The 22,522-nt window shown below is 39.1% G+C and overlaps 1 protein-coding gene across 8 annotated transcripts in view; it reads right to left on the bottom strand.

The window, feature by feature from the left end:
• Positions 1–7,856: 7,856 nt before the first annotated feature.
• LOC129771348 (voltage-dependent calcium channel subunit alpha-2/delta-3) overlaps positions 7,857–22,522 on the bottom strand; it is a 38,557-nt gene continuing 23,891 nt past the window's right edge. For 3 of the 8 annotated variants that reach the window (XM_055774890.1, XM_055774893.1, XM_055774895.1), the window contains 8 exons: positions 17,893–17,995; positions 17,506–17,544; positions 17,239–17,349; positions 16,628–17,183; positions 16,464–16,563; positions 9,673–9,880; positions 9,411–9,612; positions 7,857–9,349 (listed from right to left, as the gene is read on the bottom strand). In XM_055774890.1, the coding sequence (XP_055630865.1) occupies positions 9,242–9,349; positions 9,411–9,612; positions 9,673–9,880; positions 16,464–16,563; positions 16,628–17,183; positions 17,239–17,349; positions 17,506–17,544; positions 17,893–17,995 (1,427 nt within the window). In that variant the 3' untranslated portion in view covers positions 7,857–9,241. The remainder of the gene's footprint in view (positions 9,350–9,410; positions 9,613–9,672; positions 9,881–16,463; positions 16,564–16,627; positions 17,184–17,238; positions 17,350–17,505; positions 17,545–17,892; positions 17,996–22,522) is intronic. The other 5 variants (XM_055774892.1, XM_055774896.1, XM_055774897.1 and 2 more) reach the window with 2 other exon arrangements.

The following is a 22,522-nucleotide window of genomic DNA, read 5'->3' as shown; positions in this document are numbered from 1 at the left end:
ACTGCAATGCGATTGAATCCTTGTGCCCTGGTGGCGGAGGTTGCTTCTGATGTCCGGAGAGAGTTGTGGGTGGTGCTTTCGAAAACCAGCCAACCAATCTATTCCGGTTAATTGCTTTTGACTATTGGAAGGGTTAGTAATATCATTTCTTTCGGCCAAATCATTCGCCAGCTCACCTCATTCAGTTGTACAAAACAACGATATTATCAGTGTTAGAATATGGCAGTTTTTGCTTCCGATCAGCTGCCAGGATTCATATTCTCAAGCTGGAGAGAATACAATATCGTTGCTTGCGTATAGCCATGGGGTGTTTGCATTCGACACATACGATGAGTCTCGAAGTTTTGGCAGGAGTACCCCCGCTTACTCTTCGGTTCACAGAATTATCCTACAGATTTCTCATCCGTTGCAAGATCATGAATCCATTGGTGATTGATAACTTCGAAAATCTACTCCAACTGACTCCTCAGTCAAGTTTTATGTCTATATACCATGAGTACCTTACCCACGACGTGCACCCTTCACCAGGCATCTCCAACCAAGTTTGCTTCCCATACTTCTGCAATTCCTCTGTCATTTTTGATCTGTCCATGCGACAAAAAATCCATGGAATCCCAGATCACCTACGCTCCGATTCTATTCCGCCGATATTTTCGGCAGAATATGGGAAAGTTGGATCTGATAAAATGTTCTTTACTGACGGTTCATTCATAAACGAGTCCACTGGCTTCGGCATCTTCAATGAAAATTCCAGTGCCTCTTTCAAACTCAAAGATCCTTGTTCCGTGTATGTCGCTGAACTGGGCGCGATATATTACGCATTAGGGATCATTGAAACATTGCCCATCGACCACTATTTTATTTTTTCAGACAGTCTCAGCTCAATAGAGGCAATCCGCTCAATGAAGGTTGATAAACGCTCATCTTATTTCCTAACTAGAATAAGACAACTATTGAGTGTTATGGTCGAAAAATTATTCAAGATTACCTTAGTATGGGTTCCCTCTCATTGCTCGATTCCGGGGAATGAGAAAGCGGACTCGCTAGCTAAGGTGGGCGCTGTAGAAGGCACACTTTTTGAAAGACAAATTGTATATAATGAATTTTTCCACATTCCTCGTCAGTATACGCTCGTAAGTTGGCAGCGCATGTGGAGTGGTGATGAGTTCGGTCGTTGGTTACACACGATTATCCCTAAGGTCTCTACGAGTGCATGGTTCAAGGGATTGAATGTAGGTCGTGATTTCATTCGCGTGATATCTCGGCTTATGTGCAATCACTACAACATAAACGCGCATCTCTATCGCATTGGGCTCGCAGCAAACAATCTTTGTGATTGTGGCGATGGCTACCACGACATCGAGCATGTTGTCTGGTCGTGTATCCGGTTCCATGCTGCTCGCTCTCAGCTCTCTAGAGCACTGAGAGCACAAGGCAGACAATCGGATATCCCCGTCCGGGATATCTTAGGTAGCCGGGATCCTGATCTTCTGCTTCATCTATACCTGTTCCTCAGAAACGCCGATGTCAACGTTTAATGATGTTTCCTTCGTTGTGTCCCCGTTTCATATCCCTCCTATCCGATCGATAAACTTTTACTTAGTCGCGGCAATACATACACACACTCTTTACAGATGCACGGGCCGAAGGTTGTGCAGTCCACTGATTATTCAACAAGAGCCAAAGGTTGTACCGCTCATGACAACTCTACACGAGCTGATGATTGCGCCGCCATTCTATCCTGGATTCCTTGAGTCGAGAAAGACGCACCACGCTAGATATGGGGTACAGACTAGGGGGGCGTTGCTGATTAATGGTCAGCTGCATCCCAATAGGAAGTATCCCGTGTCGGGCACACGTACAGAGCATCGAAGACTGCGACATACCAATTATGAGAACACTTGTAATACTAACCTCGAGTCAACCGCGAGTAATCGGTTACATATTACTAACATAGTCTAAGCAAACATTGTCAAAATATTGAACTCCCGGCCCCGTTAGGCTGACGCCATATGAGCCTTAATAAAATATATATTTTGGATAAAAAAAAAAAAAAAAAAAAAATTCGCCAGCTTCCGGATTTCTCTTGTCATAACATCGCAGAACCGTTGTTCCATAGCGAGAATATTGCTCCGCGGTGAAAACATTTCCAAATAATCCGAGCAGCTGGAGCTGCAAAGGATCTGCACAATATAAATAACGTTCAAGTGTTTCTCGCGGGACACAATGCACTAAGACTGCATGCCGTACTGACGTAACACTCTTCACCGCTTCAATTACCGCGTTCAAGCCGTTCTGTGACTACTTTTTACGATCGGATGTTCTGGTATAATTCCGCATCATGATTCCACATCAGCTATTTCCAACTATGTTTACAAATTTTGACAGCTGTATTTACAGGTTATGTTGAAAAATACATGGTCATACTGCCCCAAGCAGGTATGGCCATTGCGCCCACACATTCACGCTCAATAAAAATGAACTGGTCTAAATCAGTGGAAATGTTCAGAAATAATACCAGTACGAATTGGTATAAAGAACAGAGTCATAAATTTCAGTATTGACTGCTTTTCTTATATGGTTTTCGCCATAATCAGTCAGGGTGAGATTTCTTCCAATATATTTATGAAACAATTGCATTCGAACACGGTTTTCACGGAGATACTTAATAAGAGTATTTCTAACACAATTTTCGGAAAATAACTGTTATTGGTTCAATAACAAGCCCAAACAAAGGGTGGCCCGTTTCGCCTCGCCTGGTCATATTGCCCCTATCTAGCCTATGTCTACAAATTTGCAAACATTTAACTTTAGTCATAACCTTTTAATCCATCTGCAGGCTGTTGAAAATAGTAACAAAACATTATTGGTTCCAAATGATAAACGAAACAGGCCAGTTTTGCAGACATTAGCACATATATTCAGATATTTCAGATATTTATCGAATAAACTAGCTGACCTGGCAAACTTCGTCCCATCAAAATTTATTTTTCGTTATCACATACACGTTTTCCTACTGAGGGCACGTTCATGGGTCCGATCGCCGAACTGCTCATTGATTGATCTTATAATTTATCCTTTAAAATTATCTTTTACTATAAAATTTCAGTACTTCTACCAAAATTCGACATTATAATATCAGATTATTTTCAGACACAATTCTCGTGCAAGACTTTTCATCCACTTGCAAATAACATGTTTCTTCATTACATGGAATAAATGTTTGATACAGAAAATGTGATAGAATGAAGACAGCCCTAAATCGGACAAGCCCTTTTTCGAGTTTTGCTCTTATAAACACATTTGGCGATCCATTTTATTTATATAGATATAAAACGATATAGGAGTGCGTTTTATCACATTAAAATCCATTTCCACTTTCGAACGAAGTTTAATTTCGTTACCGCAAACATCAAACGGACTTGTCAATATGTAATTGTAGAACACATGGGTATTGAATTTTCCAAATGGGTGTCATACCATCATAGAAACATTTCTCGTACCCAGTAACTCTCACATCCCAAATTTGGCTCGATTTGCTTGATAAGTTCTTGAGTTATGCAGACATTTATGCTTCATTTGTATGGTAGCCCCCATTTAGAGAGGGGGAAAAGTGTCGAACTACCATAGAAACGTTTATCGATCCCTTAAACCTCTATATGCTAAGTATGATTCCATATGTTTGATTATTTCTCGTGTTGTGTAGAACCCTCCCCCCTCTCTAGAGAGGAGAAAGAAATGTCTAACCATCATAAAAACATTTATTGCACCCTAAAACCTCCATATGCGAAATTTGGTTCCATTTGCTTGATTTGATCTCGAGTTATGCAGAAATTTGTGTTTCATTTTTATGGCAGCCCACCCCCTTAAGAAGGTGGGAGGACTGTTGAACCACCTTAGAAATGTTTCTTGCCCCCTAAAACCTTCTTCTTCTTGTTATATGGCACTAACGTTCCTAGAGGAACTCCGCCGTCTCAACGTAGTATTACTTGCGTCATTTTCATTAGTACTTAGTTGAGATTTCTATGCCAAATAACACGCCTTGAATGCATTCTGAGTTGCAAGCTCTAGAATACGCGTGAACACAGTGCAAGTTAGAGGAAATTTCTTTGAAGAAAAATTTCCCAGACCAGAACGGGAATCGAACCCGAACCCCCGGCATGTTAGGTTTGCCGCTAACCACTCGGCCTCGGGAGCACCCCCCTAAAACCTCCACATGCCAAATTTGGTTTCATTCGCTTGATTAACACTCGAATAATGCAGAAATTTGTGTTCCATTTGTATGGCAACCCCCCCAGACTGACAGATAGACAGACGACACCGTAACAACGGTAATCGGCGAGACGCTCCAGGAAGTGGAAATGTTGGCGACGGAGGCAGTAGACACGATCGGTAGCTGGATGGACAGGGTAAAGCTCCAGATGACACATCACAAAACCGAGGTGCTGTTAGCAATCGCAAAGCAGTGCTGCAGGCAGAAGTTTCGGTCGGAAGACATACCATCGCTTCGAGACGGGCAGTGAAATACCTCGGAGTTACGATCGACGACCGGCTAAACTTCAATCAGCACGCCGATTATGCATGCGGGAATGCGGCAAAGTCCATCAACGCGGTGGCGCGGATCATGCCAAATAGTGCATACCCCACGAGAGCTGCTGTGACGGAGTGCGCGTCATGTTGGAGGGCACTACCTAATCGGCGCTCCGCTGGGAAGAGAATCCTGCGGAGGGTGACTGTGAAGGGGCGTGCGTCAAGTTGGAGGGAGCTTCCTAGTCGGTGCACGTCTCGACAGGAGAGAAACCCCGCGAGGGTGGCTGTGACTGGTTGCGCGTTAAGTTGGATTGCAATGCCTAATCGGTTCACGTCTCGATGAGTAAATGGATGCCTGCGAAATGTACATAAGCGCAGTGAAGAGAAATGGAGAAAAAAATATATAGAGAAAAAGGAAAGGATCAACGCTAGTCAGCGTTGAAAACTCGAGAAGTGCATGAGCACAGCCGTCCCCTGAAGCTGCTAGAGCGTTCCTCACCTATAGAAAAAAACAGACAGATAGACATAAATCCATTTATATATATATATATATATATATATATATATATATATATATATATATATATATATATATATATATATATATATATATATACTAGCTGACCAGGCAAACGTTGTTCTGCCAAATAAATTATTTCTAGTGAATATTTTGGGTGTTGAATAAAACACACTAATGTATTGTAAGTGTGTTTGAATATTTTAACGATCTTTAAAATAAATCGAATGTGACCGATAAAAAAACGAATTAAATGATTTGAACGAAAGGTTATATGATGTTTCTTGGTGTATTTCATTAACGTAACTGACATGTTTGATCTCTTAACAGTTAAACGTCAACTGAAAAAAGTAATATAAGTTTGTTGTAAAGTAGAAAAATTGCGTCACTATCAATGATCGTGTGAATTATTCTTGATTTCAAGTCGAGCTTGATCGTCTAATGACTTTTAGAGCTCCCTCAGACTGCAGACTATTTTTCGACCGACTGTTTGATCGTCCGACTTAATCAGCATGGAGTATGCATATGCGCTACTGGAAATCAGTTGGCACATTACATCAATTCAGGCCAACTCGACCAAACTGTCTGCCGATAAAAAGTATGCAGTCTGCGGTGACTGCTTATTCTGCATTTTCGTAAGCTCTCTGTTTTCTAACGTTGAGCTATTTGACTCCATAAACACCATTCTCGAAGCATCGGGATCGACATATTAGAAAGATTGGGACATTCTCGACGACACAATTTCACTGAACCGTATTCTCGAAAGTTGCCAGTACTGGTAGGTTTTATTTTTGAGGGTATACATTTTTTTTTTGCGATTTTACCTTGTTTCGAATTCATACAGGGTCTTTCAGATTAAACTTTCACACAACAAATTTTAATAACTTCTACAAAAGTGAACCGATTTTTATTTAAAAAACGGAAAATAAAGCTTATTTCAGGCCATTTTCGATGTGACCATCCCTTTTATCGATAACGCGTTTTAAACGGTGAACAAAATTCTTCATGCACAACTCTAACATTACAACTTCGATGCTGTTGAAAATCCGAGTTATTTCTTCATTAAGTTCCTCCAAATTTTGTGGCTTATTAACATATCAACGGTCCTTCACGTACCCCCAGAGGAAGTAATCGACGACGAGAAATGTTGAAATTCTTACCATAAGAGGGCAAAGTTTCATTAAGGCTTCGTTTGCTCGAGTAATACGATTTCACTTAAAATACACGTTCTTGTAAATTGTACATCTTGACACCAAAAAACATCCGATCGGACTGAACTAAAGGGTGTGTCACATCAAATTGCATCACGGAAAAAACGCTGTAGAAATTTAATTTTTAGGAATTATATCTTCAGCTTTGGTTTTATAATCAAATAAGAGTGTATAGATCACGTTGGCCATGCTTCACTGTCAATTTTTCGTAAATTTGGAAAAATGTCGTCGAACGAAAAAGAGCGTCGTGAATTAATCTTGTACACTCATTTCGAGAATCCGGAGTTGTCACATCGGGACATCGGTAAGATGCTGGGAATCGTCCAATCCACGGTCAGCAGAGTACTAAAACGATACTTCGGGAACCTAACCATCGACCGGAAGGTGAAGAACGGCAAAAATGGATGCTCAGTCAGTGAAAAAGATCACAAGCGCGTAGTTAAGCAGTTTAGACGTGATCCGAGTTGTTCGGTCCGGGATGTCGCCAATAAGCTGAATTTGTCAAGTTCATTCGTCCAGCGGACCAAGCAGCGGGAGGGCCTGCGTACATACAAGGTTCAGAAGGCTCCTAACCGCGACGAAAGGCAAAACATGGTGGAGAAGACGCGAGCCCGGAAGCTGTACACCGAAATGCTGACGAAGCCGCATTGCCTGGTAATGGACGACGAAACCTACGTCAAAGCGGACTTTCGTCAGCTGCCGGGCCTGTTGTTCTTCTCCGCAGAGGACAAATTCAGCGTTCCGGAGGAGATTCGCAAGCAGAAACTATCCAAGTTTGCCAAAAAGTACATGGTGTGGCAAGCGATCTGCTCTTGCGGAAAGCGGAGCGCTCCCTTCGTGATGACCGGCACGGTAAACGGGCAGGTTTACCTAAGGGAGTGCCTACAGAAGCGCTTACTACCACTATTGAAGCAGCACGAGGGCCCGACCATCTTCTGGCCGGATCTCGCTTCGTGCCACTATTCAAAGGACGTGTTGGAGTGGTACGAAGCCAACGGGGTCACCTTCGTGCCAAAGGAAATGAACCCGCCCAACGCACCGGAGCTTCGCCCAATAGAGAAATATTGGGCGATTATGAAGCAGGCCCTCCGGAAGAACCCAAAAGTTGTCAAATCGGAGGCGGACTTCAAGAGAAAATGGATTTCTGTTCAAAAAAAACTACAACCTGACGTTGTACAGAACCTTATGGACGGGGTAAAGAGGAAGGTGCGAGCATACGAGCTTGGGCTCGAAGTATGATTAAAAAGAAAATGCCAAAAGTTGTTTAATAGTTTTTATTTTACTGTCTAAAATTTTCAAAAGGATCGGTCTACTGGGCGAATTTCTACAGCGTTTTTTCCGTGATGCAATTTGATGTGACACACCCTTTAGTAGCCGAATATTATCGTCCCGAAGTGGGGAATGCAGTATTACCATCGACGGAGCGAAAATTTTTCTTTCTAAGGACCTATTCGATTTTTTTTTTGCGTGAGCGAATAATCTGAAAGACCCTGTATTATATCTGCAACCAGTGGATGTGGTGAAGCTTTTATTCACATTTTGCGCATAAGAATATGATAATGGAGAATAAAAAGAGCTGAGAAAAACACGTTCATATTTTATCACAGATTTTATTACCAGAAAAAGTCATTGAAAAATCTTTTTTGTTTCGTTTCGCGTCATATTTCCTAAAAGTTACAACTCCCTCCGATTGCACCCGGTTTCGCCCGGATCGCGTCTTGAGTGTGTTTACTTGAGTGTGTTTATTGTTTACAACATTTTTCAATTACTCGTGAAGCTTTTTATTTTTAATTTTCGTTTTTAGCCCTGTTGTTTATCCAGGTTGGTTCATTTGCACAATTGCGGTAGATAGGAGAAAAATGCTTCACTCTTTAGCCCATTTTAATTTGCTCGGCTTAACGAGTGGGAAAATAAAATTTCTTTATAAATTTGGAAAAATGTTTTTTGTTTCTGCTGCGCGTCTGCTTCATATATATATATATATATATATATATATATATATAACTAAGATTTACAATGGTAGAAAATTCATTCGTTCTCATTATTACCAGTATTACCTAGTGATTGACGAGTCTTTTTACAAGTGATTTTTTTCCTTAAATTTCTGCTAGCGCTTAAGCATTATGTTGTATATAAAAGATTCCGTTCTGCTGAATGCTCAGGGTTGGCTTTAATCTCTAATCAGAAAGTAACAACAATAGCAACGGACAAGTGTAAAATCAGGAAACGGAACAATTGAATATCGGTAACAGCTAAATAGACTAGATGTAATGGCGTTTCCGACGCTGGAAACTTTTAGTTGACTGTCTGCTAATTTTTTCAACGGAGAAATTCAACGCTAACATAATAATGTGGGTTATATTTGGTCATTAGTTCAACACTAGGTTATCTGTTTGAAAATGGAAAATTATCTAACTTCAAGCATCGTAAAAATTGCCTCCGATTTGGCATTTCGTTTCTCGTTATGCACTGTACAAGAGATTACAAACGATAACAAAATTTTTGTACAATTTTATCATTTGTGACTAATAAAATCCTCTGCAGTCTAATAACGTAATTCTGCTAGTTATACTTTGTGTAGTTATCGTAATCAATATAACGGGTTTACTAATATAGAGATTGGATACTAAAAACGTTTTAATTATCAAAATCGAAAGCATCAGTTGTATTTCAGCTAGGAATAGAAATTGATATTTGATTCGTACATTTTTTCGGTTAAGTGCGGCGGATAATGAAAACCTTATGTTGGAAGTGATAATTTGTTTTCAAGAGCCTCGAAACAGTTTTGAAACGAATAAAGTGTTACTGTCGCAATTTTTTTTGTAACTGTAGGATCATCTATCGATTATTATCCACCGCAGAAGACTTGATGGTAAAAGCTCTTTGTGTTTTTACCGTAGCCATTAATTGGACTTACGTATGGAACGTTTACTTTTGCTATTAATCGCATTCATCAACGATAAGCTCAACAAATGGTGCATTCCTATGTACGATTCCCGAAGTGCATCGCCAACAGAACAGTTGTCACGAATAGTAGCGCAGTGTTGAAGCTTGTTAGGGTCCCTCGTCCGCAGAGTTCTATTGCACTTTCCTGTAAGAAAATATAGAATTAAAACTCCAATTGATTACCGTTGTTTCGGTGTTTTTTTTACATTCACATGCTTATTTATACAGGTCAGAGGTCGTCTCCGGGGAAGATCTGGGCTGCGCGCCTTGTGGCATGCCAACGAATCGTTGTAGTCGTGCTCGATCGGCCACGTCGTCAGCTGGGGAACCCGGGATGGCAGTGGGCATAGTTGGTCCAACACTAACAGAATCAGGTTACTGGATGGTATTGGCAGGACGACATACGGTCTGGCGGTAGGAAATAAATAATTATTGAAGTTACTTTTTTCAGCAAGCATATGAACTAACCTCTCGCATTGATGGGCGTTCCGTCGGTAGACGGCAGGATCAACGTCGTTGTTCAGCTCATACAATGTGATCACGTGATCGCACGGCTCCGGACGGGTTCGGTTGATCAGAACTCTATTGAATTCTGGCTCTTTGTAGCGACCCGCAGTGGGATCTTCGAGATCACCCAAATCTGCACCACCATCGTAAGCGCCACTGTCGTACATAGCTTGAATAGGACATTATATGTATTAATTTTTTTTCTTTCTTTATTAAAGATATGTTCAGCCAAAGGCTGGTTCATCTCTAATATGTATTAATTTTACGTAGCTATTTCTTAGCATGTATTACAAATACATCCAATGCCAGTCGACAGTCGCTAGACATAAATATTTTGATTACATTCATGTGAATGTAGTCAATGAGAGTATTGAATCATATTCGTTCACCGCCAAAATTTTGAGACATTCAAAATATATCCCCGGTTTTTGTTCAACTTTCGATTTTTTTAAAATGAAAATCTAGAGACTGAACATCTAGGAAAAAAATGAAAGATTTCGAATGCATCAAACTGAAGCATTTCTTGATAGATATCAAAGATGTTTGCATCAATTGATAGTAAATATTTCTACGCATCTATCACAATGAATAATTTGTTTTGTTCATTTTTCATGAGATAAACAATTGAATACTTGTGAAATGTCAAGCGTTTTCCAAACTCGCTAAATACCACGTTTTGATTGGTCCAATTTGTGCTCCTCAAATGGTTCCGACCAAAAGGAGCAACCAGAGTAACAGCGGAATATGATTTGGATACAAGCGAAACATTGAATCGTAAGCCTCTCCCCTGGCGATTGCCAGTCAAATCAAATAAATGTGTTGCTTTCCGAAAACATCATTCATACACTACAAAATGCAAAATTGCATTCAGTTTGCCTAGCAGAGTGCATTGTCAAAATAAGGACACAAATTCCCACAAAAGACAATTTGTTCTCGCGAATCCATTGGCGCTTTTCAGAGCCACCAAACCTTTCGCAAAAGAGTTATTGAAATAAAGTTTAGTACAACAGTTCAATGCATTTTAAAGTGATATCCGGAGTAATTGTCTTTTATTGCATGTTTCAATGTAGTAAAAGTTGCATGTAGTAAAAGTATGTCATACTTTTCATGATGACCCTACCTCGATTATTCATTTTTCATGTGTTTTAAGTAGAACCACCCTGAACTAATGATGACAATTGATCAATAGTGACATCAATACAAACAAAAGATCCAAATAAAACGCTTCTATTAACCCGCTCGGCTATTAAACCGCTCGGCTTAAACCAAGGCTTTGAAATGCCCCGGTCGGAGATGGCGATGTACAACATAACCTTTTTTTCAAACTTGTGCTTGAACTTGTATTTCACTTCAGGCGGTGTGGATGACTTGTCGCTGGAGTAGTAATTATCATTTCCTGGAATATGCGTTTTTGACAGCGGAAAATAGCTTTCGTCGTCCAGAACGTAAGACGTCCCGCGGTATTTTTTGGTCATCCACCGACACTGTGATTTAACCTTCTCAATCTGCTCCTCCGTGTACTCCGGCGACCTCGTCTTCCTCCTGCAGACGATTCCGATGGATCAATACGTGGGAGCAGCCATATTTCCGACCGGCGTCACGCAGGCTGGTTGCGTCCTTGTTGTCAGACAGCTTCTTGAACGATGTCTTCCTCTGCTTCGTCATTATCGTCACCGGACGACCACTTCCGACCTTCCGCTCTACGTTCAGGGAACCCAGGATACGATATACCGTACTGACAGGTACATTATCTTCCTTAAAATGTGCCACCGTGAACTTTTTTCCTTGCTGGAAATGCGTTTCGTAGAACCGTACAATGCGTTCGCGGAGCACGTGCTGTTTCGACGCCATCTTTGCATTGACTAAATTCAAACTAGCAAAACCAAACACGCCTACTGTTTCTAGGGAGCCCAAAGAGCAATTTTCTTGAAGAAAGAAAATTTTACGCTCTTTATTTGAGTTACTGAAAGGTATTGAAAAAATTCTCATTTTTTATTTAACACCCGTTATACGGGTTTCTACTCTTCGCTATAAACAAAAAAATCGAGCGGATCAGGAGATGATTCTTTGCATGCCTGCTTTCACATACTTGATGGTGACATGTTTACGTTACTGAAGAGAGCCATTCAATAAATGTTTACCTATGGATCCAAGTGTCTATATGAGATATGGACTGTGACGAAACCGGATTTGACTCGAGTTCTCGGGTACCGTGCGTACGTCCACATACCAGATTGTAAGCGTTAAAAGGGACATGAATGGTGTTGAGGAGGAATTTTTGACTAGGATTGGATCGGGGATGAGCGAACAAGAAGATCTACCACTGGTGGGATATTTTTCTATGTCTTTATACTCCTTACTATACTTTTCTATACTCCAGTACCGATAAATAAAATAATAAAATAAAAATGGGTGAGTTATATTTATGATATAAGCGCAAGATTGACGTGGGACTACCATTGGTTTAGTAATCAATACAAACAGATTAAATTATTGATTGAATGATTTGAACTTAACATATTTGATTTTTAAGTAAAGTATTTGAACAAATGCCATGTAACACCAATTCATGCATTGTAATAGGTTATGACAGGTCAGGAACCATGCTTTTGAAGTCTGTGTTAGGGAACACATTTCGATGGGAACAAAAATTCCCCCTACTTTAAACTGACCAGACGTCCCGCATTTCAACAAAATTTCCCGCGTTAGATTACGTCCTGCGAAACGTCCCGCATTTGGCAAAATAAGCAAAAATGTCCCGCGGTATCAATATATTTCAGTATTACAATTTGATCATCTTGATTTCATTAAATGGATGAACCCCCAAAAAAAAATTTTTGTTTGGCAGACTGTTAAATAGCGCTTCCAATGTATCCGAAGATTAACACGTTGAGTTGGTTTCATCGCACCAACAGTGGACTTTTCGTTTAGATCAGGGTTTCTCAAAGTGGTCGATATCTATACCCCCTGGGGTCCTCCTTGACGCTCATCCTTGATCTGATACGTAGTTTTTTGCTTCCAAAATAAAGTCTATCATTGTGGAAGCCAACCGATTTCAGAACATTGTTTTGTTGGCATTGTGAAGCGATAATATTCACTCAACACACGCTGATGAATGTGCAGTTATCAAAAAGTGTCCCAAAAACATCATTAGCAGGAATGGTAAAGTGAGGTTACATTTCATATGGTTCAACATTTTTATAAATCAAAGTACATATCTTCATGACTCAATGACAGAAAAAAACAAAGTTTATTAGTAAGAAGGTAGACAGAGAAAATGAACTGTAATAAATTAAACAAATTTGGCGAAAAATCTGTTAAAATACAGAACATTCTGTAGATGTGGCAACCCTGAGAATTACTAATATCTTAGTAGAAATTTTTTTTCTGTACATTTTAAAACTCAACACGACAATGAGTGTGCACAAGATGAAAATAAAAAAGTACAAAAAGTACAAGATAAAAAAATCGGCAGGTAAAAAACGTGAACAGGCTCGTGCAAGATAATTCGTTTGAGCGTACGAATTATTAAGGCATGTTCAACATTTCTCTGTATTTTAAACATATACTTGATTTAACACGAAGAAAGTCATCATCAAATTCAAGTTCTAACATGCTCCTGATATTTTACTGTATAACAAGCTTGCCCTTAGGTTGCTAGTTCATAAGCGTTCTGAAACACGTTGGATCTTGAATGATAATGTACTCAACTTCTAATTTAATTTTATTTACATAGCTAAATGAAGTGAACTAGAATAAAGTGATTGAAGAAAGAATTTACAAAATGCTTGGTCAACTATGTGCATGGCGAAACAATTTTTTTTTCAAAATTATTTCAGGAAACTTGAGATGGGTCGCGAAAAGGGAGAAATGTTATTCAATGTATTATAGACCAACAGATTTTCTCTCCAGCTGGACGAATCTACATTACCCAGCAATGAAGCTTTGTTGTTAGGGTATGTTCGATACATTAAAGAAGAAAATATGTGCCAAGGAATGATTTTAGCTACATATATGAAGACTGATACCAGAGGAGAATCGATCGGTTGTTTTACCGAAAAAGCTATTCCATGGAAGAACATTGAGACTGATAGTGCACCATTAATGGTTGGACGTCATCGTGGTTTTACAGCTCACTCAAAGTTACAACTGCGTAAGGTAGTGGCCATTCACTTCGTGCTTCACAGACCGCATTTAGTAGCAAAAAATTTGAGCCCTAGATCGCATCAGTCTTTATTATATGTTATGAGTGCTATCAAAAACCTTCGAACTTTCTTTGAACACTCGATTATTTGTTCAGTTATATGAGAAAAACGACGAAATCATTACTCTGTTATTTCAACACGCTGGAGTTCCAAGAGTCTCTTGCATAGCAAAATTCTCAGCTTTTTTGAATTTGTGTTTCAGCTGCAAGGTGACGATTTCAACTTGATTGAAACAATATCAATAATATCGACCCTCCTGACAAAACTTTCAAAACAAAATTTAAGCAGTAGAGAACATTCACAGTTTCCGCATTTGTCAAAATTATCACAAAAGCTTCAGGACCATGTTATATTATCATATGTCACTCACTTGGAAGCAAGGATTTTACTAAAATATTTTTAGATCTTCAAAATTTTCAAATTCTTCAATGGATAATAAATCAGTACTATATCACATCCATGGAAAGAGCCAAGGCGATCATGCAAGAAAAGTTGATTATCAACAACACAGATGAGGAGCTCAAGCAGGAGTACAATCAAAGGTTGTCATATGTTCTAGTTATAACGAAACATTGGAAAACAGTATCCTGCGATGTAAGACATTGCTGAAAAATATCTTCTCGTTTTTCCATCATCATACATTGTCGAAGAAGGCTTCATTATGGTCACAAACAACGCGAAAGAGAATTTTGAAAATCAACGAACGCGAAGATTTAAGGCTTTAGCTAACCAATATTGAACCGTATTTTGATATTTTGGAAGTTATGAATAGATTGGCTTGCGATTAGAATGTTTTTATAGGTTGTGAGTGATTTGTATTGATAATTATTTATCACACTTGATATTTACTAAATTTTATCACTATTTATTTTGTTCAATATGATGAGAAAATATTTTTTTACTGTATTATAGTCACTTTCAAGACTGTTGGCTGGTTTGTCACATTACTTTCATTTTTTGGAAGAATGTCGAGAGTGTGAATTGAACTCGGGATTCTGCGTGAGAGGTGCGGATGTTACTACTACGCCAGATCGCCTCCGTGAGAAAATGATGTCAAGTTTATTTATTTAACCATCTGCAATGTTTTCAAACTGATAATTATTCAGTATGAAAAAAAAACTAAAGATATGATTTTCAAGGAAATTTGGCTATGGGGGTCTAAGGTATGACTTAATTCTGGAAAAGTGGTCTCTTGCCCAAAACAGTTTGAGAACACCTGCCCTAGCTTCATCAGCTTGTAACTATACTAATTATGAATATTTTTTTATTTTCAATTTTTGTTTTATTGTTAAAAGATAGATAATAAATAATGATAAAATGGATAATGAAATTATTCTATGTTTCTTTTTTTCGGAGCATGAAATAACGTCTAAAATTCGTGCTTCTACACTAGAATACCCCCTTAAATTTGAACATTCAAATTTTATGGAGCAGCGTGGCACTTCAATTTTTTTTTTCAATTCGATGGAGACGCAATATTTATAAGAAAACTGTATTGCTCGGTGGCGGAGTGCCAACTTAAAGAATTTCCGTTGGCGGAGTCCAACTTTCAATCCGAATTTGGGCAAAACATTTGGGAATAAATGAATTTAGCAAAGCAAACGATTGCTGCAGATGTACTACACCAGGGATTCCCAAAGTGGTCGATACCCAGGAAGTTTTCTTGGGGTTGACAATCAACTTGTTATTAGAATGACTAATATTTCAGTAGAAAGTATTATTGTATTAATAATTCTTTATTACACTTGACAATTACTGAGTTTTATGTCTATTTATTGATGAGAAAATGATGTTAAGTTTACTCACTTAACCAACCGCAAAGTTTTTGAACTGGTAAGTGTTTTGTATGAATGAGATAAAGATAAAAATTCTAAATTATTTTTATTTTGATGTTTGTAGAAGTGATCTAAAAAAAATGTTTGAGCCTCGCGCGCGTCACGTAAAATATGGATTTAAAGTAAATGTTTTCTAAGGGCTAGTTAAGGAATTTTTCGTAAAGGAAATATTCCTGACTACTCTGGTTTGGGATATTGATTATCGATCCGAAACTAGGCAGAAGGTAGGAATTCAAGGCCTTTTCGGGACCGTAACGGCTCTGGTACGTAAAAGACTGAATATTGGTTTGCATTTTGATAAAGTTTTTTTTTTAAATTTATATCTGTAAATAAGGTCAGTTTTTTTTGCTAGATTGGTTTCTGAGAAAATAATTAAGTGTCTTTCAGATAACTCGTCTTGCTCAACCCTCTGTAGGAATAGAAGGCGATAACAGTATCATCATATATGTATCATTTTCAATTTCGCCAGCATAGTTCCCAGCATATAAATCAAAGACTACTATGTCAAAAACCGGCTTTTCACTGGGTTTCACTTTCGCTGCTTATTATATATTCCGATCGATAGCGGTCGAATGCAGTCCCCCCCTGCGAACCTCCACGAAATAGGTCGAGAAAAATATATTCAAGAATTCAAACGGAGTTTTTCCTTCAAACATTCGCATTTCAAAGATATTGGCTTAATGAAATAAGACATTATTCGATAAAAAATTACCTTCATCATAAGCCTGCACGATTGTTATGAATATCTGCACTACAACCCACAATACGTACGACACTGCATTCGTAAGGAACCACCAGATGAGTTTCAATGGCTAGAATGGAGATAGAAACATCCGTCAAATGCATTATTCCTTCAGCCGCGCAAGCTCAGTTTACCGTCTGTAAAATATTTCCCAGATTGATGATACTCTTGGCCATGAAGCACACCGCCTGATAGTCGTATATGGTGACATTTTTGAAAATGCCATCATCAATCAACCGCTGCATGAAACCGGCGTTAACCTCGCCAAAGAAAGCTCCCGTTTCTTTGAGCTCCTCGCTGATAACCACGAATCCGTTGTTATCGATCACGTAGCACTGGAAATCTCCGGTGAAGCATGTCTTCTCGCACTGGTAGTCACCATGCAAGCACTGGCTGGTGATGTTCTTGAACAGGGTATACATCGCGGAGTGGTGAAACTGAAAACCAACCACCGCTACTGGCGTCTCCTTGGCACTGTCGGTATGGAATATAGCAGTGCTTGCGGTCACCAGCGTATCGTTCCGATTTCCCGCGTCGAAGGGAACAGAGTACACGTAACTGTTCTTGTCCCCGTCCTCTTTGGCTTTCCCGTCTGGTGTTTTCTTGTTCTTATTGTTGTAGTACAGTTCAACGGCCCGTTTATACCAAATTTCGTCAATTGCTCGGTTATTCGTTTCGCTGAAATCGGGTCTAAGGGATAAAAGGGTCACAAATTGCGTTTACAGTGCAATATAATTTGGCTTACTCTGCCTGCTTCGATTCGTCCCCTGTGTTCATATGGTCCTGCCACCTGGTTAGGCCACTGTGGGTGGCCAGGAAAGATACGGTTATCCCAAAGCGCTGTTTGAATTCATTCCTGGGCAGCACAAAGGGAGAAAAAGGGCGCATTAAAATACCTTTAGACACACTTTGAACCAACAAACAGTCAACATCGAAGTTGATGTCATTCCCATCACAAAGTCACGCTACTATCCATTCGGTTTAATGAGTGTCCACCTAGTGTTTGAATTACCTTGGCAATAAACCCATTAAAACAGCGATTGGGCTAGGGCTATTCCATCGAGCGATAAATTGAAGGGAAAAATGAAACAAAAATTCGTGTGGTTTTGCGCGAACCATTCGCAGCCATCAAGCGTACAGATCAGAACAATAGTGGTTAGAACAAAAATATGTGTGCACATTTAAATAAATTACCGGTGCGTGAAATGTGGGTCGTTCAAAAATGGGAAAGAAAAAAAAGGTAAATGCGGTTATATGTATCTAGTGTAATTGGTATCGGTTAAGCTGAATTTGCATCTTTGTTAACAGTAAAGCAATCTGCTGCTCTTGGAAAAGAAAGAGGGTTTTATAGGGGGGTTTGAGATGATCTTGTCGAGGTAGCTCAACAAGCGATACTTACCCTCCTTTCTCGTCCTTATTGCCACTTCCTCCGCTGGTATTCTTCGAGAACCATTCCGTCACCTTGGCATCGTACACCAGCGCTTGCATGAGGTTTCGATCACCTGAATGGATGGAGCCATGTGGAAAGAAGCAGAGAGTAATTGAACCCATTTATGGTTTGTTCAAATGGACTTAGTAGAAGTGCTCTCACTAAATGGTGAGTTTTGATAAACACATCAAAACAAAACATAATCTTCTAGCTGCGGTATCCGGGTGAGGTGGGAAACTAAACAAGGTGGTCAGGTGCATAAAAGGCGGGCGGATTGTGGTGGTGGTGACTATGAGTGGTGGTGGTTGGTGGTAGAAAAGGCAAACAGATGAGAGAACTACTCAACAACATCAAGTGCGCTGTGAACGAAATTCTGGAAGGTGCATGCGTATTAGAAACTGCAAAAGTTCAATCACAAGATTTAGAGGCTATGTTGCACACGTGGACCAAACGGTTGCTGGTACGACACAGACGGAGAGTATACACACTGAAGTGGATGAGCTGGGTTGAAAATTGGACTATTGTGTGGTTTGTGGTGTCCTGGTGAGTGACTTGGTGTGCGATCGTGTGAATAACTACCTATCGCTAGCGGCTAAACTGTGTCAAGGGTATTCACTATAAGTAATGGGTTTGTTTTTCAGAGGTATAGAACTTCATGTTGACAACACTCGTTTGATGCGTGCACCATTTTGACAGCAGTCATTTGTCTTGTGCTTATTTTGATGTGCCATTTCTTTATTATAAACTAACATCTGAAAAATGTCTGCAAATTGATTTACCGGATTTCACAAAAAGATTATGAATGAAGCTGAAGCTGAATTGGTTGAATGAATACGTCGATAAGTAAAACTGCCGCATTGCGAATGAAGAGAATACTCGTGTCGTTATCTAAACCTTATAATTTTTATCATAAACTTAATGGTCGTTGATGTCATTGGTCTTTGTGATTTTCGTGATCACTTAGAGGCTTTCTTGGACATATTTTCCTTCGATCCGAGAGACACAATTCGCTCCAGAAATAGTTTACAGAATGATTCCACAACTCGGTGCAATGCGCCATCCGGTATAGAGGATCCAAATTTTTTCACGCTCAAGGTTCGTTCATGTCTCTCGTTTTCTTGAAGTGATGTCAGATCTACAACAAGTCTTAAATCTTCAGAATTTGATCGAGTATTGCAGATTGCTTGTATTTGAAGACAAATCTTCAATTTCATCTCGAACTTCATCCCGTCCAAAGTGGATGGATATGAATACTTTCAAACATTCACGTTTTCTTACTAAACGAACGTTCGGTCCAATCGCTCTTCATTGATTAATTACCCTTTGACCCTTTTCAATTTCCTTTTCTATAATTTTGTTAGCACTTCTATCAAAATTCGTCATAATAATATAATTTTTTTTTCAGACAAAATTCTCGTTCATGATTCTTCAATCACTTGCAAATAAATGTTTCTCCGTTGCTTGGAATACATATTTGATACAGAGAATATTATTTTTAAAAAAAGGCTCAAGTCGTACCTTTCCTTCCTCGGGTGCCGCGCACATTTGACCTTCCATTATTATTTATATAGGAGAAGTGTGTAATACGCACCCTCCAAGCGAGAATGGGTTTATCTTGATCGTGCTCTCAAAAATTAAGGTAACAACTACGCCAGTACGTAGATTAGTTAACCCTCAGTCATCTGCAATCGTTCTGTATTTTAGATACTGAATAACAAAAGTGCTACGAATTTTATTTTGTAAGGCGTTCAGATTCTTTATTTTCCAATCATACGGTGTTAAATGACCCAGCAGAAGTGTAATATGCTTATAAGGGGCTGTCCACATACCACGTTGACAGAAAAAGCACGATTTTAGACTCCCCCCTCCCCCTCCGTGGACATTTACTAAACCCCTCCCCTCTTGTACACGTGGACATTTTTCCATTTCCATTTTTGGATCAAGAAAATATTTGAATTGCGCCTATATTTAAAGCTTATGAACTGTAACGTTAATCTCTATGTATCCTTATCGTAATATTCATTCAAACGATCGGCTTTGTGAAAACAAAGCAAATTGGCTTTATTAGAAGTCGTGTTTATTCTGTCTTCTGAGTTTTTCTTCTTTTTTTGACTTCAAGAGACTTTAAACTTCGCAGTTCATTCGCCTTTAATCCTTTAAATTTTTCACTAATATTACTAAAATTACTGCAAAGTTTAATGCCTTTTAAAAACTAAGAAGAAGAAGATCTTATGAAAAATTATGAATTTATTATTTATTTTATAGTATCAGAATGGGTTCATTTGCATATACAGTAGAATCTCTATAATAGAGGTGCGGGTTATCCGCGAAAGGGAGTACCATAGTAATTATATAGGCCTTCCCGAAATTCGTCAGTGAGAGGTAGGATTTTGCTCTTTTGTTCTTTTTGGTTTACTGGTGTACATGATCATACAGATGAATAGTTAAATCATTTCTGTATTGATAATAGTCTTCATGATTTCATATTTCATGCTAAAAGAAAGATTTTCGTGTTTGCACCTCATTTTTAGTCCTTTAATGCGTTATAGTCCCCCTTATTCCGCGCGGCGAGTGACGTGAGATAGCAAAGTTTCTCGCTTCATTGTGGAAGCTACCTTTACTTTTCAACTTCTTTTTGATACCCGAGTCGATAACATACGAGCACACGACTTCAAATCTCGCCTAGTGACAAACTAAAGTCACGCCATTCGCCTACGGGAATGCAGAAATCCAAGAAATGATATCCGAGCCAATCAAAGGCTGATTGAGGATTACTGGTCGATTGTCAAAGGCAAACTAGAGGTAAACTGTGGAACTATAAGCGTTGTGAAGGTGTTCAACGGAAAAGGGAATTTGAATGCCAACCGAGAGCTAACGAGAGCTGGTGCAAAAGATAATGGGCCGTTTTAGGGGGAAACTTTGAATAATAGGTTATGGAATAAATATGCAATGAAATGCATACTTTTCTCCAGGATTTTTGGGTTCTACCAACTCGCTGATAAACATTCTTAGACATTCTTTGATTTTTGATCTCTACGAAAAATGTAGAAAAATTCGGTCAATCACAGATTGAAGCATGGTCCACTTACAATTCGTACGCGTTTTTTTATTTTGTAGCAATACGTTCAGTGATCGCTATAAAAAATTTTCGATAGCCATTTGATTATGAAGTAGACTTCTTCGGGTGGAGAGAGTTTCACTGCTTTTCGTGCTGCGAGTCAAAAATTATTCTAGATGGAAGACGAGAGAACAAAATTAATCTTACCCACTTACATTGAAAGTTCAAAGTGGTAAGGTGAGCCAATCATAACGCAGTTGGATACTGCCAGAACTAACTTGTGTGGTGTGCTCAGAATTCCAGATTCCATCAATCTATTCACTTCATGCCCACCAGCGAAGAGAAGAAACCGTTTCTCCAGTGAGCGTGTTTTCCCAGTATTCGTGCATTAATTCTTCATTCCCCCCTTTTTTTCTACTTTCTCTGAGCACATAATATAGAGGCCAGATGTGAAGACATGTTTTCCTTTTGAAGACATTTAATTTTGTGAAAACATACTGAGGTCATTTCAAAGTATGTGAAAACAAACAAGTTTGTGTGATTTATCGAACATGATTTAGAAATATCGTGATGGTTTGCTCATTTTTGTTCATTATGATTACATTTGAAGACATTTATACGTGTCATGCAGAGATATTTGAAAAAATCATCTGGCATCATCTGGTGAGCATACAAGCTATTTCTCTCGTGAGAATGTTCACGGCCGAAAGCGAGCAAATTGCCCCGATCGAGGGTATGCCGTACTGTCCGATGGTAAGCTGATGCGGAAAACATCAAATTGAGAAGGAAACGAATCCTTTCTTACCGTTTTCTTCATCTGAAATATCTACTGTGAACTCGACTCAATAAATATGACTCACAGTTATCGCCTCTTGATCAAAAACCTTATAGAAATAATGTGGAAAATTACATCGAAAATCGCTTCCAAAGAAAATGATTTTTCTTATTTTTTTAAAGCATGTTATAAATGTAAAACTTGCATGATAGGATTCTATCATTGACTAGCACGATTGGCTATAAACATTGCATTTCTATTTCTGGTTTACGAGAAAATCAGGCGGATCAAATTACCCGGCAGGCGCGTTTTAGACACTTCCCCTCTATAGGTAGAATATATATGAGTGCGTTATTTCGCCTAAAAATTAATTTTTACTTACGAACAAAGATCAATTCCGTTAGCGCAAACATCGAATGGACTAACAACGCTTATCATGATGCAATTGTAGAATACCGACCTTCCTTCAAAGTCGCCACTACATTTACGGGAAGAGACAAATACAACAAAATAAAGACGGCTCAAATCGAACCATTCCTTTCTCGGGTTTTGCGCTTACCAACGCATGTGGCCTTCCATTTTTATTTATACAGACAAAAACGATCTGTCCGTTTCTTGTTAATTCAATCTTTCACACGTAGGAATCTTCGGAAGCCAAGCGATGGTATCCATTTCGATGCCAAGAATGTTAAATTTTATCAATGGGGGTCTTACCATTCCTGTTCCTGAGCTTGAGTGCAGCATTATTTCGAATGACGAAGAGATAA

Source organism: Toxorhynchites rutilus, chromosome 2 (genome assembly GCF_029784135.1).
Source record: "Toxorhynchites rutilus septentrionalis strain SRP chromosome 2, ASM2978413v1, whole genome shotgun sequence".
Taxonomy (NCBI): domain Eukaryota; kingdom Metazoa; phylum Arthropoda; class Insecta; order Diptera; family Culicidae; genus Toxorhynchites; species Toxorhynchites rutilus.
Note: the sequence above shows the minus strand (reverse complement) of the source record. Positions and strands in the feature narration are given on the sequence as shown.